The sequence below is a fragment of the Ursus arctos genome, unplaced genomic scaffold, assembly GCF_023065955.2.
Source record: "Ursus arctos isolate Adak ecotype North America unplaced genomic scaffold, UrsArc2.0 scaffold_16, whole genome shotgun sequence".
Classification (NCBI taxonomy): Eukaryota; Metazoa; Chordata; class Mammalia; order Carnivora; family Ursidae; genus Ursus; species Ursus arctos.
This window is the reverse complement of record NW_026622830.1, coordinates 43,664,512-43,680,885: the sequence shown is the minus strand read 5'-3', so window position 1 is coordinate 43,680,885 and position 16,374 is coordinate 43,664,512. Positions and strand designations below refer to the sequence as shown.

General features: G+C 38.4%; 1 protein-coding gene across 10 annotated transcripts in view; it reads left to right on the top strand.

The window, feature by feature from the left end:
• RALGAPA2 (Ral GTPase activating protein catalytic subunit alpha 2) overlaps positions 1-16,374 on the top strand; it is a 305,650-nt gene that overhangs the window by 109,050 nt on the left and 180,226 nt on the right. For 3 of the 10 annotated variants that reach the window (XM_057312699.1, XM_057312695.1, XM_057312698.1), the window contains 5 exons: positions 948-1,088; positions 7,263-7,397; positions 8,907-9,004; positions 13,857-13,947; positions 15,384-15,560. In XM_057312699.1, the coding sequence (XP_057168682.1) occupies positions 948-1,088; positions 7,263-7,397; positions 8,907-9,004; positions 13,857-13,947; positions 15,384-15,560 (642 nt within the window). The remainder of the gene's footprint in view (positions 1-947; positions 1,089-7,262; positions 7,398-8,906; positions 9,005-13,856; positions 13,948-15,383; positions 15,561-16,374) is intronic. The other 7 variants (XM_057312701.1, XM_048222176.2, XM_057312703.1 and 4 more) reach the window with 3 other exon arrangements.

The following is a 16,374-nucleotide window of genomic DNA, read 5'->3' as shown; positions in this document are numbered from 1 at the left end:
TGCAGACAGTCCTTTAGATGTGGAAGTTAGAAGTGGGAATTTGACAGCTAGAGGATGGGGCCTGGGGAGACACAAGGAAGTAAAAAGTTTGTTTCACTCTTTGCAAATATATCATTCTCATTTGTATTTCTGTTTCAATAATGTGAAATAAAATCACCTAAAAAATAATAGAATAGCAAGTAAACCTTTATATTTAGTTTTAAGGATGAAAGTGATCTTACCGATGGTAGTTTCATATATGAGGTGTATTCTCTTGTGTTTATAGGTTTTCTCAAATGGTCATTTCACTAGCAGTCTTTTGAAAACTTAAGAGCATCATAAAGTTCATACTAATAAATTATGGATTTAATCAGCATGAAATGTGTTATGAAAGGACGGGTTTTATGGAGATTTTTGCCTTTTTTTCTAAATACCAAGTCTTTTAATGTTCAACTTGACTTTTATGTGTTTTTGAGGTTTTAGGACATTTAATTTACTACATGGTTTGCTTTTGAATACGGTCAGCTCTCAGTAAACCAATTTTTGAATTATTTATTATTTATAGAGCAATTTTAATTTTAGGCTAGATTTTTCCCTCCCTCCCCATGGTCTTTTCATATGTGTGTCCTTTAGGAAGGGAAAACGGATTATAATGTCTACCCAAATAAACAATCCAAATGTGAGTCTGATACACAGGAGGAAAAAAGGAAGCCTAAACGTGTAAAGCATTCTAAAACGAGATTATTTGTGAATCGTGCATTCTCCCACGTCATGAGAATGGCTGAAGGTTGGCTGTATTTAGAGACTGCGGTTAAATACTGTGCCTTGTACTGACTTTCTATAAAGTATAAAATGACCTCCTTTAAATATTGAAAGGAAGACCAGAAAAATAGCAGTAAAAAAAAAAAAAAAAAGTGAAAGATCCTGATGTGCTTCTGACATATTTGTTACTTTATCTCTCCTGGAAGCTAAGCGAAGCCAGTCTATCAGCAACTGTGTCCACCTTTCTGAGGCTTTGCCTGCCACTAAAAGCGTCCCGCTCCTCCTTCACACCGTGAGCGCTCTCTTACCTGGTCTCTCTTACTCCTCTTGCTCTCACAGGCTGTCAGGTACTGTAATGCTGTCTCTTGTGTCCGTCAATGTCCCCGGGCTTCTCCTGCTTGCCGCTGGGCCTTGCTTCCTTTGTTAAGCGCCCCCCCTAACCCCCCACCATGCATGCGTGCCTGGCCGTTGCACTTTGCATTTATTTTCAATGAATATTAATCATTGTTTTTATGTAGTTAGATGTTTAGTAACAATCAGTCAAGAAGAATTTCTTTAACACCACTGGCCTTTGCTTTCCCAGTGAAGAATAATACAGGATTTTGTGGCCCATAGTTTTTAACAGAGATGACTGCCTCAGCGTGCCTTCTGTATAATGTCAGCAGAACAGAAGTTTTGAGCATGTTGGTGTCCGAATGCTTGCTATGCCTCCCTAAAGTGAAGAAACAGGAACATTCATGTAGGCAAGAGCTCCTTGGAATTAATAAATCATAATCATCTACAAAGTAATAATGTTTATGGAGAGTCGCACTGATTATTAAGATTCGAGTAAAAAAAGATGCTAAAAAGTGCTAATTTTCAAAACAAGGAAACATTGTTCTTGTGCTCAAGCCAATTAAAATTGAGTTTAGCCACATGTGGTTTGCACACAGTGTATTTTCTTGATTGTTAAGACAGGGACCAAAAGTGGTGATTTTTGGCACAGACCCCTCAACAATGGATCTACTTTCTCTACAGTGAATAATTAAGCCCATGTCCAGTTACTTTTCAATGATTCTATAATGAACTGAATCTTCATGCTAAAGAGGGACATGTTTTCATGTTCTTTTTATTTTCAGAAAGATGGTATTATAGATGAGTATTTATTTAGTATCAGAGATAGCCTCCCTGTGGCTTTCTGTGGCACTAAATCATGCCATACTGTGGTATAGCAAAGCAGAATCAAATCTTAATTTCCCTGATGAGTATGTAAGATATCATATTATTTAATTAGCAGAATATGAGGGAAGAAGTTCATTTTATTGAGACTAAGGAGTACATTTCTTAGAAAATACTTTTCTCTAGCAAATACCAAAGGTGAAACACAGTAGGAATGGTTAAAGGTCATCGGTCAGTTAAATTACTCATGAGCATTAACTACTTGATAATTTGGTTTTCAAAAAAGTTCTACTGCCTAAAGATGAGCAATAAAGCGTTTAAAGTAGTTTGCTTTCTATTTGGGTGATATACAGCTGCTATGCCCCAAAGGGAGTTCTTTCATGGTGGAAAGTTGTTTGTTTTTTTTTTTACAGTCCATTTTTTCCCCTTATTGTTCCCTTTCATAAAGTTTTCTACTAGTTTGTCCAGAATATTTTCTCACAAGAAACCTATTTCTGTTCGTAATCTCATTTTGGAAACTTTTTTCTCATTCACTGTTATATTTTAGTTTACTCAGTTTCTTGATTCCCATAAGTAGGTACATAGTTCCAACAGTAGTTAAATATGGTTTAAAACAGTCGTTCTTGGGGTGCCTGGGTGGCACAGCGGTTAAGCGTCTGCCTTCGGCTCAGGGCGTGATCCCGGCGTTATGGGATTGAGCCCCACATCAGGCTCCTCCGCTAGGAGCCTGCTTCTTCCTCTCCCACTCCCCCTGCTTGTGTTCCCTCTCTCGCTGGCTGTCTCTATCTCTGTCGAATAAATAAATAAAATCTTTAAAAAAAAATAAAAAATAAATAAAACAGTCGTTCTCAACTGGGGATGATTTTGCCCCCCAGGGAACATTTGGCAGTGTCTAGAGACATGTAGTCACAGCTGGGGCAGCGCTCCTGGCATCTAGTGGGATGCTGCAGAACGGCCTCAGTGGCTGTGCAGACAGCCCCCTCGTGAAGAATTATCTGACCCCAAATATCAATAGTGCTGATGTTGGGAGACCCTGATTTGGAGTGAAATGAAGCAGGACGTGCTGAATCAGTATTTTCCTGCCTTTGCCGTCCTTATTTCTGGTTTTATAGCGCAAAGGGTAAAGGGACTTAGCAGTATAGTGGTATTGAGAACAATCTGCTATTCCCTGTGTTTCATCTGACAACTGTGATAGTGAGCTCCTCCTTAGTCTGTTGCAGTTTTTTCTTTACTATTAAGGTGATGCCATTTTCCTTTGGGATTGTCCTGTCAAGAGACTAGGCCAAGAGCAGTGCACATCAATCCTGTCTTAGGTTGTACATTCTCACTGGTTGGCACACTAGAGTATTAAATTTGTGTTCCAATTTAAATCCTTGTTTGTTGGCATATCTTGATCACCTGTTGCTAAGTATAGATATAGGTAGATATATATCCACTTATCCATAGTATGCAGATACATTAACCCTGACTTTCTGGCCACAAGTTTTTCACTATAAAAATGATTGCTAATTTTGTTTTCATTTGTTAACATTTCTTGTTTTGTTTCTAGTCTATATGACTATACAACATGCCGAAATTGCTTTAAATAATATAAACAATGGAGAATTACTTACTTTCAGCCACTATTATATTTATTCTAGTCCCTTTATGACTCTTTTTTTTGGCATCAGACTTTTGGGAAAGTAATAACCACCTGTATTCCATTTATATGAATAGCTACATAAACTTGTGGGAGGTAGAACTGCAGTTTTGGTGATTTTCCTCCTTCTCCTTTGTGGGAACAATTCTTTCCAGCTGTTTTGCAATTTTAACTGCTTTTATGTTGGGACATTTATCAATCTGTACTGCTTATAGGCCATGCAGACGATAGATTTTATTTTTGTTTTAGGACCATTGTAATAGTAGTAATTAGAGGATCAATGATCTTCCCTCATTCTAAAAGAGACTCAGTGGTACCTAAGTGAAAGCCTCGTTCAGCTGCTTCTGCCTTTGGTTCTCAGGCTTTCAGGTAGTACCTGAGTATCAGGAAGTGCTTGTCAGGGTTTGGGCTGGCTCACAGTTGGACCTCATAAGAAACCTCAAGTGTTGAGTTGACTTACATCTCCTCTGCTTTTTATAGGGTCAAGTAGGTATCGTGTACCATGCTTTAAAAGGAAATTACACTATTAATTTTGCCTTTGCAATCCTGTATGAGGGGTAAATGGAACCCAGAATTTTGGTAATTGAAGAATAAGTCTCACTTTGTTTAATAAGATTGATTAAGGAAGACTTAAATTAAAGAATGAGTGAAATTGCTTTGAAAAGTAGTCAGACGTCTGGAATAAATAGAAGTTTCTAAAGACACACTTAATTTAATCATGTGGATTTTTCTCTCAGTGGGAAAAAAAAATGAAGTAATTCTAATTTGGTCATTTTCCTGGTGTTTTGAATGGAGCTTTAGAAAGCAATGATTTAGTAGTAGTGTTGTGTAACTTACACTATCAAGAAGCTAGAAGGTTAGTACTTTTAAAATTCAGGTTATTGGGTTAGCAACGCTTGAGAGAAAGTGAATGATTTGGTGAGCCTGAGATAGAAGTTAGCTCTTTGAAGTGATTCAAACAAATTATGTGATGCTCAAAACAGAATCCATTAGATCTACAAGAACGTGTAATGTAATTTTTATATAACTTAGATTGTTCATTTCTGTTTTGATTATCAGGTAATCCTGCATCTTGATGTTTGTATAGCAGGGTTAAAATGGTTTTAATTTGTTATGGAAAAGCAACTGCGCCAGCTAACACTGTGAAATGGGTGCAGCTTTAACAAGCAGCTTTCTTTAACACATATAAAAAGCCAGCAGAGGGAGCTCAAGAACTGTTTAAAGAAAAAAAGTATCAAGAAAATTTTTTGGTATTCATTCGTTCATTATGCAAGACATATATTGAATATATACTTAGCATAAAGTGTGAGAAAAAGCCAAGAAATATACATTTGCAAATCAGGAAATTGGGTTTTAATTGTGAGATAAGAATTTATTTTTCTGCACTCTATCACTTAATAGTCAACTGTAGGAGTAGCTCAGCGCACCAGTAGCACAGCAGCCCTAATGCACATTTGACATTGTGATTCTCCTCTTCCTTCCCACCCTCATCATGGATGCCCCCATCCTTACCACTTCCGGCGATTTCTGCGGGCTTGGACTTGCTCCATCTGAGAAGTCCCTACCAACAGTTTTACAAAAACAAAACTGTAAAGCTGCATTAGGCCAGTCTGTTGGGAAGGCACACCAGCTGGTGATGGTAGGCTCTTCGCCCGTCTGTTGTGTTAAGGACCAGGGGGGACACTCAAATTTGGAAGCCGTGGTGTTGTGGCCATCCTGTATCCCACCAGATGGCGATGTTCTTTATCTTTAAAAAGATGCTGCTAGTGTTGGCCTTGCTCTTATTTGTTTTTCTGCTCCTAGCCCAGAAATCAACATCTACCAGTTTTTGGCATCAAGTTTAAGTGAATAAAACCCGCTCTTCCCACGGTCTGTAAAAACTGGCACTTGCCAATTATTTTTTAGAGAATTAGGAAGCTCTTGGGCTCCCTCTACTGATATTAGATTAACAAGTAGGTTCATTAACAAGTATAAACACTACCCAGAAGGTTTCGGTGTCTTGCATAATTAGAATAAACGATGAATGAAGACAACCGGAAGGGGCTGGTCCCATGGTATCATCTGGCTTCTGTTGCCTAATACCAAAGAGCCTAGCTGCAGACCTGTGAAAAGGGCCTAGTCTGTGGGGACGTGTGGGGAGATCACAGATATGTACACATGTCTTGTGTCTCTCTGCGGGAAAACAAACAGTTCTTGGCTATTCAAGAGAAGAGAAGGGCAAAGACAACCTGGAAAAGACGGCCTGTGTGTTCTTGCTACCTTGGCCTTTGTTTGCTTGTGCCCTAAGTTCAGCTTCCTGTGAGTGTCTAAATTTAGACTGTGGCCTGGTACTCTGAATTATAAGTGAAGCATCACACAAATTTCATCGTTTTGAAGTCTCATAACTTGTATAAGTGTACTTTAAAATGTAATTTTTATTTGAATAGTAAAAATAAAGCAGCAACCCTTTGTTCAAGTCCGGTGTCTTATATTTAGAATCTTCCCATATACAGCTTCTTGATTAGGGAGAGCCAACGCTTTGGCTTGTCTTCAGAGTAAAGGATTAGACTGAGGGTGGCACATGAGCACCCAACCTCATTTCAGGGGAGGAAGTGGGTAACACTGCCAGGTAAGATTATACGGGCTGAATTTGATCTGTCTCTTTTTAGAAGGAGTGAAACTTCAGCTAATTAAAATTTTTGGGAAATATGTTCTACCTCTATAGACAAAGTTTCATGGCTCTGTGAGTGAGTGTGGAGTCTTCTGAGGGCTGCGTTGGTGGGGTTCATATGCAGGAGCACATGGCAAGTCCTGTAGGAGGGGTGTCCAGGCAGCACGGGAGGCAGGAAGGCAGGCAGGAACAGGTCTGAGGTTGGCATGGAGGAGTGAACAGCCGAAGGGAGAGAGCAGCAGGTGCCGGTGGGCTACGATTGCTTGAGACTGAAGTGACTGAGAGATCCAGTGGGGGTCACATCTGTGGGGTAAGGCCAGGGGGATCCCTGTATTCACTGTGAAGAGCACGGGCTTGACTGTACAGTGATGGTGCAGGCAGCTCTTTATTTTAGAGGGATCTGTCTGGAGCCACATAGAGAATAGAGAACTCATTCTCTAGGAGAATAGAGTTTGTAATAATGCTAGCTGATATTATCCAGTGGTCAGTACTCATCTGTAGTTTTCTAAAATTTTATGGCACTTATGTATTGATTCTCTAAAAATACCAGTGGATCATTTTTGTACTTTAGTAATTAATTCAACATCACATTTGGTGGTATAAGCTATTAAGTAATTATAGTATTTTATTTTGGACAGTTGTGGATTTATCTGTTAAAAGGAATAATAGAGTTGAAATTCCCATTTCCTAGAGAGGGGTATGTGTGTGTGACTTTCTACTCTCCTCAAATGTAAATTACCTATTCCGTGTATCTCCTTGTTCTCTCATTCCTTGGCATGCCTGAAATTCCAAGTGACTTTTACAGTTCTCAACCATTTCTGCAGCTTTTTCTCTTTTTTTTCCCTTCACTTTGAAAAACAAAATGCTTTGCCCTACTTAAAATGTATTCTTGCAGTGGAGTATTACTCTTAACAAGTATAGAAAACTTTACAATGTATATTCACATTATCTTACTGTATAATTTTGGGGGGAGGAAGTATCTAAAACTACATTTTTAAAATCATTTGGTTCAAGTGGTGAAATTATTTTTAACTTGAAACACATCTCCGTATGTTTTTGTGTTCATGCCCACAGAAGTGGAAGAATGTCAGCAGTCAGAAAATGCACCTGCAGCCGAATCTGGCTGCCTGGTGGCGGAGCAGCAGCACATCTCGCGGAGCAGCAGCACGCCGGACGTCACTGAGCCACTGTGCTCAGATTCTCCTCAGGGTACGGAGTAGCTGTAGTTCCTAACACAGGACTGCAGATCCTGGCTGGGAAGGAGCTCTATATGTAGAACGCCGGATTGCATTCTACATTTATTCTAACCCTACTTCATTTATTTTAAGTTGATTGTATCCTTTTTAGGTTGATTGCAAGGATGTCACTTCTGGCAATGCAATATTTTTACTGTTTAATATATTTATCTAAATTATATATAGTTAGGTGTACGTCTTTTAAGAGTAGCCTGTTTGAGGACTGGAGAGAAGTCCAGAGGGGCTGCAGTAGGTGGGAAGCAGAGAATGCTGCACCACAGGCTCAGGGAGAGCAGCAAAGTTAGGGGGAGGCATGGCAGGGGCATGTGGGAAAGGGCTGTTGGGGGGAGCCATAAGAGTTGACCATGAGCATGGAGGGCTGGCCAGACTTGTGAGAAAGTTTATTAGCAGCTTGGGGACTCTGCTGAGGTTGAAAACAATAACCTGTGATAACATGCATCTACACGGTGTCTGCGACACCTTTCAGCAACAGCAGGGCGTGGAAAGCAGAGTCAGATGGCTAGACTTGTAAACAGCGGACACCGTGTTTGTCAGGGAAAGCGCATGTTTCAGTGGTGGCTGGTGCCAGTGAGGGTGCTTATCATTTAGTTCTGGTTTCATTGGTTAAGTAAGAAATAAACCACCTTCTTTATCAACAAGATATCGCATAGTCTCATCAAAAGAGTAGGCAAGTGTTCCCTCTTAGAAATCTTGAAATAAGAAAATACAATTAAGAAGTAACTTGAGAGATGTATTATCTGAAAGATTTTCTGTTCTCCAAAAGGTTTTGTGTAAGACTGTTGTGATTTTTTTTCCCCTCTGAAATATTTGGTAGAATCCACCAGTTGCCTAAAGTTTTCTTCTAGGAAGATTTTAAAATACCATTCAAATTTATAAGTCATCTTAAGACTATTAAGATTTTCCTTTTCCTATTTTGATTCAGATTAAGATGTGTTTTTCTAGGAGTTTGTTCCATTGATGTATTTTTTTTTCAAATTTATTGGCCTCTTATGAGCCCATCTGAATGTTTATAGACTTTGTAGCGATATTCCCTTTTTTATTACTGATACTGGTTATTTTTGCTTTCTCTCCCCGGTCTTTATTCTTGAGTAATACTGAGCCACCATACTACTCTATTTTCCTCTCAGCTTACCTGGCCAACTCAGGTAGCTTTCCTCTGAGATCACTTTCTGAAGGCCCCCAGGAGAGGTCTTGTTGCCCTCCCTTGTGCTAACATAATGTGCTAAGCGGACTTGTTGGCTACAGTGAATAGCATTCAGTCCACTCTCTTAAAAGTGCTCTGTGGATCAAAGATTCTATAAAGTAGACTTGACCCATAGGCTACCAGTTTGCCAGATCTGTAACTCCTGTTTTATACATATCTTAGGATATCTAAATTTGATTAATTACTTGTATATGAAGATCTTTTTCTAATTTTATCATCTGAAATTTTATTTTGTAAATTTTTCCCCAAAATCCCTAGGTCAAAAGGTAGAAAGTGTACAGACTTGGAGTTCTTCAGAGCCCAGGCCTATTCAAGAAAATAAAGGACACGTGAAGAAAGAACATGAAGGAATAACAGTAAGATATTTTCAGACTGTATCAGTTTGTTATTAAAAACAAGCATATAAATTATTAGCAAAATAAATAAATTTATTAGTGGCAGCAATACCTTCTTTTAAAACATTTCTCCCTTTAGATGGGTTATTGGCTGTTGGTTATTGGCGATTGGTGATTGATTATTGAGATCTCTTAAAGGCTTGCTTGCTTTTTGTATAAAATTACAAAAATAGAAAAAGATTAACATGAAAATGGAATTTACCTTCTGGCCTGTACATAGCACTCTATATTTTTAAGCAGGTATACTTGCCTGTCAAACATATTCAGATTCCCTATTCCTGATAACTGCTTTAGGTAGTATGCTCCACCTGACATGAGTTGCTACATAAGTGAGTTTTTACAAAGATCAGTTATGATTTCTTTTTTAGAAAAATGTAAAATAGCATTTATTGGTTTTTTTAGACCAAATATAAAGTATAAAGAAGAAAATTAAAAAGTAGCCCATATCTCATGCATGCAGGTAATTCCTGCTTAGTCATTTAAAAGAAAATATTTAGTATCTATTAATGGAAAACTCAAACATCACAGGAAGGTGCAAAATAAACAGAGAAAGCCTCTCACTAGTCCTCCCTGCCTAGAAGATAACCAGTGTTAAGTTTTTCTGTCTTTATTTTTTAAAATGGCATATACCAGTTTATGTATGTATGTATATTTTGTATATATGTGTATGTATATTTCAACGATATATGTATATTTCATACATATATTTCAACAATCAGATAAATCCCTACATACCCACCACCCAGTTTAAGAACTAGAATTTTTCCAGTGCTGTAGCTTTGGCCTGTAGGTACCTCCCTTGTCCCCTCAGAGAGCAGCATTATGTTGGCTTTGTGTTTATATTGTCCTTTCTTTGCTCTGTAGTTTTGCTCTATGTGTATGTATTTCCAAACAATATATTTTCTAGTTTTCCTTATTTTAAAATTTTATTAAAGTGATATTATTGCTTTGTTTACTCAGTTATGTATTTTTAAGATTTATCAACACTGTGGCATGTAGCCTGTTTTCTCTGCTGTATGACAATCCACTGTGAATACGCCACAATTTATTTTTCCATACTCTTGTTGATGGACGTTTAGGCTGTTTCAACTTGTTTTTAATGACAGATGCAGCTATGTATACTATTGTATTTGTTTCAAGATCTACATGTTTAAGATTTTCTTTATAGTGACTAGGAATGGAATTAATGAGACATAAAGTATAAGAATGTTCTTTACAAGAGAATGCATGTTTTCCGAAGTGATTACACCACTTATATTTCTGTCAGCAATGTGTTAAGAGTTCCCATTCATCCACATCAACACTTGCTATTGTCAGATTTAAAAATTTTTATGAGTCAGATGGGTGAAAGTAAGGGATCTCATTTTATTTTGCATTTCTCAGATTACCAATAATCTTTAAAATCTTTCCACATGTCGATTGACCATGTGTGTTTCATGTGATGTCTTTGCCATTTTCCTATTGATTTTTTTTTGTCTTTTTCTCTTTTATTTTTACTAATTCTTTATACAGTCTGAAGACTGATCCTATTTTGGTTATATTTCTGACAAATAACCTTTTTCCAGTGTGTGGCTTAACTTTTCACTCTCTCAAGGTCTGTTGATGAACAGAAGTTCTTAATTTTGGTACTTTTGTTAACCATTTTTATGGTTAGGTTTTATGAAAATCTTAAAATGTCAACTCTACAAGCATAAGAATATAAGTGTTTCAGTTTTGCTCTACACATTTAGGTCTTTCATCCATCTGGAATTGATTCTTGTTTATGGAGTGAGGTAGGATCTAATTTTATTTTATTTTTTTTCACATGGATAACCACTTGTCCTAGGTCCCATTTATTGAATTCATTTTTCCTTCATTGATCTGAAATGACACCTTTCTCTCATATATACTTATCTTGACTCATTGGTTACTTTGTCTCTCTACACAGTAGTATAACATCTTAATTACTGTTGTTCCCCTATTTCTTTCTCCCTTCGTCCCACCTTCTATTGAAGGCTATTTTTCTACTATCTTTTGTCTTTCATTGTTGCTATTGAAAGTTCTTCTGACCAGTCTGTCTAGTTGTTGTTCTTTGCTGTTCTTTGTCCTTGTCCTTCAGTCTTCCTGCATTATATTATATGGGCATTTTCTTTTAGTTTATACATTTGTTCTTTTTGTATATGCTATATGCCATGCATCTGTGAATGCTTGTTCTTCCATTGTTTTTGGAAAATTCCTGATAATCATTTCTTCAAATATTGCCTCTTTTTTGTTCTTTCAGCTCTTTTTTTCTGGAATTTTGAGTAGAAATACATTTAGGCCTTCTTACTTTACCTTCCATGTTCTTGTCTCCTTTCATATTTTCTACTCTTCTTGGCCCTCTTCTACATTCTGGGTAATTCATCAGATCTGTCTTTCATTCAGTTCGATAGTTCTCTCTACTCATATGGAGTTGGCTGTTTAATACTTCCACTGAGTATTTTAGTTCAACAATTATAGCTATTGCTTCTGAAAGTTCAGGTTAATTCTTTTCAAGCATTTCTTGTAATTTCTAATAATCTCTTGTTGCTTGCTCACTTTTGTGATTCCCATCTTTTATTCCTTTAAAATAGTCACAAATTACAATTCTAAATTCTCTTTCTGATTACCTGAAATCCTTAGGGTTTGGGGTAGGGTCTAAGTCTGATATTTGTTTTTTTCTGAGACTCTTGTACATGATGATTTATTTCTTTGGGTGTTTGGTGATCATTGATTGTGAGTGTCCTAGCTGATGGGTCTTAATCTACAGAAAACCTGGATGTCTGAAGTGATGGAGGTTCACCAGGACAACACGTGCATTTGTTTCTTCCAGGAACCAAGGAGTGCTACTTTAATCCTGGACTCTCAGTCTTTTTGCCACTAGCAGTGGTAATACTAGATTTACCCTTATGGCAGCCCTGTTTCACTACTGTGGTTTCTGCTCACTTTGTTGGGAGGGAGTATGGATCACTAGGAGGTCTGTTCTGCTTTCTGTGAGCCTGAGATTTTGATGTAAAATTTAGTTCTATAGCTGGAGGAAATTCCATGTGAGAAGTGCTCACATTCTGCTTTTTAGTTAAGAAAAGATTCTGGATATATCTCTATTATCACATTAGGCATATATCATCCTTCTTTAAGGCTGGGTAATATTTTTTCATGTGGTGTTAGTCTTCTGAATATTTCATCCATGACCGACTTCTGTGTTTTAGCTTCATAATTATTCTGTCTTTTAATTATACATCTCAGCCCCTCCTTTTCATTTGTTTGCTTGTTTAGTAGTCTTCCCTTTAGTTGGCTCATTGAACCCCAGGTTTTTTATACACTTTGCCCTGGAAGACCTTAAATGTTACTTCTTCATTCCTGACTTTCTCCTCTATCTCACTAGTCCTGGAGTTTTGTTGCCCACTTAAAATACATTTGCTTTGGATATTTAGCACAAAGATGAAAATTAAAACATCAGAAGTCTTCTTAAGTTCCTTTGTTCTTATGCTTCCTCCCTTCCTTCTTTCCTTCCTCCCATCCTTCCTACCTTCTTTTCTCCTTCCTTCCTCTTCCTTCCTTCCTTCCTTCCTTCCTTCCTTCCTTCCTTCCTTCCTTCCTTCCTTCGTCACCATCGTTCTCATGGTCCCCTAGATTCATATCCTTTTGTGATTTAATTTTCCTCCACTCCCATATACAGCTCTCATATAGGCTCTTGTCTGTCATTCTACAGCATTTTATTTGTCTTTTCTTCTCCTTTTCCACCGTCAAAAGCCTTATCCTCTCATTCCTTAATCACTGTAACAGTTCCATAGCAATTTTCTTCTTAATTTTAATCTATCCCACAGATAACTACTAGACTCATCTTTCTGGTTGTATTTTTAATCACAGTAAACCATTGTCTGGAACATACAGTTGCTCATTTTGTCAGTATTGGGTTGAAATTTGTAAGCCTGATGTTGAAGGCCAGTTGGCAGCTACCTCTTTTAGAAGGTGGTCTGCATTTTCTTCTTAACATTTTCCTTCTTCACCTGACTGCCTTGCATGGCCTGCTATATAATCAGCTTCTTTTCCTGCACATAGAACTTGCTGATTACCACTCAGTGCTTCCTGCCTTGAATCCCCTCCTGCCTTCTCTCTACCACTTCATGTCTGTTGCCTTCTTGAACAGCTCTCCTGTAACTGTGAGCCAATTAAGGTAACACTTTATTCTGCATACCTTTTAGAGAGAGTTTAGTTGCATATTTTGCTTATGTACACTGTAATCATTTTGTGTAATGTGTATGTTTTGTCTCTCCAAGCAAGTTATAAATTTTAGAGGATACGGATTGCCTCCAAATGTTTTAGTCCTCTCTATTTAACACAGGGTTTAGTGTGGAGTGGTGCTCAGGAGAGTCTGTTGCACATTTAACAAGGAGGCACTAAGTGACCTTTAGATGTCTGGGTGGAGTTTACACCTTCCCTACCAGCACCTTCACCATTCCTGGGGAACTCAGACCTTCTGCAGAATTGGTTTCACTATGTATGTGTGCTCAAGCAGAGGTACAAATAAAACTTTAAATTATTTCCATAGAAACTGGCATCCCTTCTCAGTAGATCAATTTAATTGGATGTCACTTGACAAAGAAGAAGCCAAAAATTTCAGATCTTGAGTAATTTGTAATTCAATTATAGTAATTTGTGAACACATATCCTTCAAATGGAAAACATCATTCAATTTTTGTTGCTATTATTATTGTTTGTTTCTTTTTCTTTAGAAATGTGGACTAGAAACTTAACAGTCTCATAAAAATTAGAACTTTCCTGTAACAAATGCATTGTTTCTTTTTGTCTGAAGATCTTAGTTCGAAGAAGCAGCAGCCCTGCTGAATTGGATTTAAAAGATGATTTGCAGCAGACACAAGGAAAATGTAAGGAAAGACAGAAGAGTAAGTTCCAGGAAATGCAGTCTGTGTTCGTCCAACTTCAGAGTCGATCTATTTTGTTTTCTTCTACTCTCTGACTTGTATGGTATCTTATCCTTTGAAGAGACATGGTTGTGAAGTGGGACATTTTTATTCCTGGAATTCCAGAATTGATGGATGGTTAGTCCAATGTACAGTAAAAGAGATCTAGTCCATTATGTGTGCCATAGAGGCCTGTCCTTCCACCTTGGCCCTTTCTCCAGGTGAGGGGCACAAGCAAGGCCAATGGCTGGGTGAGCAAACAGACCCAGAAGGAAAAATGATCTTCCCCAGAAAGTTCCCACAGTCTGGGAGCAAAATGCTTCAGGAGTACATTGAAGTCAATGGTATAAGTATTTAAAAAATGAAATTTGATTCAAATCTGTAGACATATTATGTACTGTATGTAAACTATGGCCCTAATAATCTGCTTCCCTGAAGTCAGCTGCCTGGCTGCCCCCTTCTCAGAAGCATAGTAAACAACTGCTGCAGATCTAGGGTGGTTTGGGTGGAGGCAGGGGAGCTCCTCTCAGGCTCCACTTTCAGACCCTGTTGGCTTGGAGTTCTGTGGCAGATGAAGTTACGGACCTGACAGGTTGGTTACTGGGGCAACTTTCAGTTTATCTAGTGGCTAGGACAACTTGCAGCTCTTGGCACGTGAAGAGAGGACAGCAGATTAGAAGCAGCAAGGCTGAGGGACTGTCAGCAGCAAATGCAAAGAGCAGACAGAAGAGTGAGCAGACAGGAAGGGTAGACACATAAAACTGTTAGGAAGTAGACAGAAGACTTGGAGGAGCAGACTGTCTAGGTCTGTTTTGTGTCAGACTAAATAACTCTATAAGACTTAATAGCCTTTGAAATCATCATTGTATTATGACAAATTAGAACTTTTTAGTGTTTAAAGGGGAGAATTTTTTTGGAGAAAATCTTTTGCAGTTGGACACCTCATCCCCCAGTGAGCCTGGATGATTCACTCTGGGTTATTCACTCTGGGTTTAGGTCTAAACATTGAGCTCAAGGTAAAAAGCATCCTTAGGCTCTTGTAGCAGGTAGAATGAACTCGCATTTGTGGTGAAAGGAATTCCCATCTTCTTCTTCCATCTGTGCCTATTTCGTAGTTGAGTAGGTTGCAGTAGAAAGCTGAAGGACTTGATGTAATCTTTTGGGGATATGGGATAACTGAATTGAAAACTCTCTTGAAAAGATTGTCACTTGGTGATATGTAGGGGAACTCATAATGACCATTAATTCCCTGCACCTGGGCGCTTTGTTCTGTTGTCCTCCACAATGTCAGCTTTTGAGCCCCTATCCCGCGAATGATTCCTGCTGTGTCAGCTATTTAGTTACTTTCATATTGGTAATTGGGAACATCCTGATTTTCAGCTATTTGTTATCTCAGACTGGTTCTTCCATTGTGCCAGGTGAAAGTATCAGCAGTGACACAGCTCTGGGCTATAACAATGAGGCAGAGCTGTCCATGAACCCATGGCCAACCTGTGAGGAAGATCCAGAACTGAACACTCCCACAGATGTTGTGACCGACTCTGATGCCCGCCATTGGTTACAACTGAGTCCCACCGATGCTTCAAACTTAACAGGTAACTGCATCTTTGAAAAAGAGGCACCCGTGTTACCACTTGGGAATCCCAGAGTTTCCCAGTTGCAAGAATTCTAGGAATCCTTTAGCACAATGATGATGGGGTGCTACCTCCAGCCAAATTGGTGTGGCAGCCCCAAACACCTGTTCATAATCAGTCCTGAATTCTCAGAGTCCTGTGTGGAGATGATCCTGAAACAGTGGTCAGACATGGGAGGAAGCAAGCCATGCTGACAACCACTGTCCACCATGGGAGGGAGTGGTGATACTCATGCCAAGCCTTTGCTCTCCCCACCCAGATTTGCTTGACTCTGAAAACAGAGAAGTGTGACTTATCCAACTCATGTGTATCACAAATCCAGAATAAGTCAAAGAGTCTGAATAGCTTATTGATTAATATTTTCTTTAATTTTTACAATAAAATGTTTGACACATACAAGGTAAGTTGTCACCTATATGTAAGTTATGGGCCATAGTAATAAAATGATCAGCATTGAGCCTACTACCCAACTTAAGAAATAGAATGGGTCCCACACCAGTGAAGTTCTCTCTAGACCCTTCTCAAGTCCCTTCCCTTCTTTGGTCATCCGGTCACCCTAGGTGTCCCAATTTATTCAATAATAATTCCCTTGATTTCTTTATAGTTTAACCACATATATCTGCATCTTCAAACCATGTATCATGTAATTTAGATTTTAGACTTCTAAAAAATGGTATCATATTCTGTGTTTTTTGCTACTTTTCTCCCCCGAGTGTTATATTTTTAAGATTCATGAATGGACTACAAGGGCAAACTTCCTGGACCTGCGTCTGGG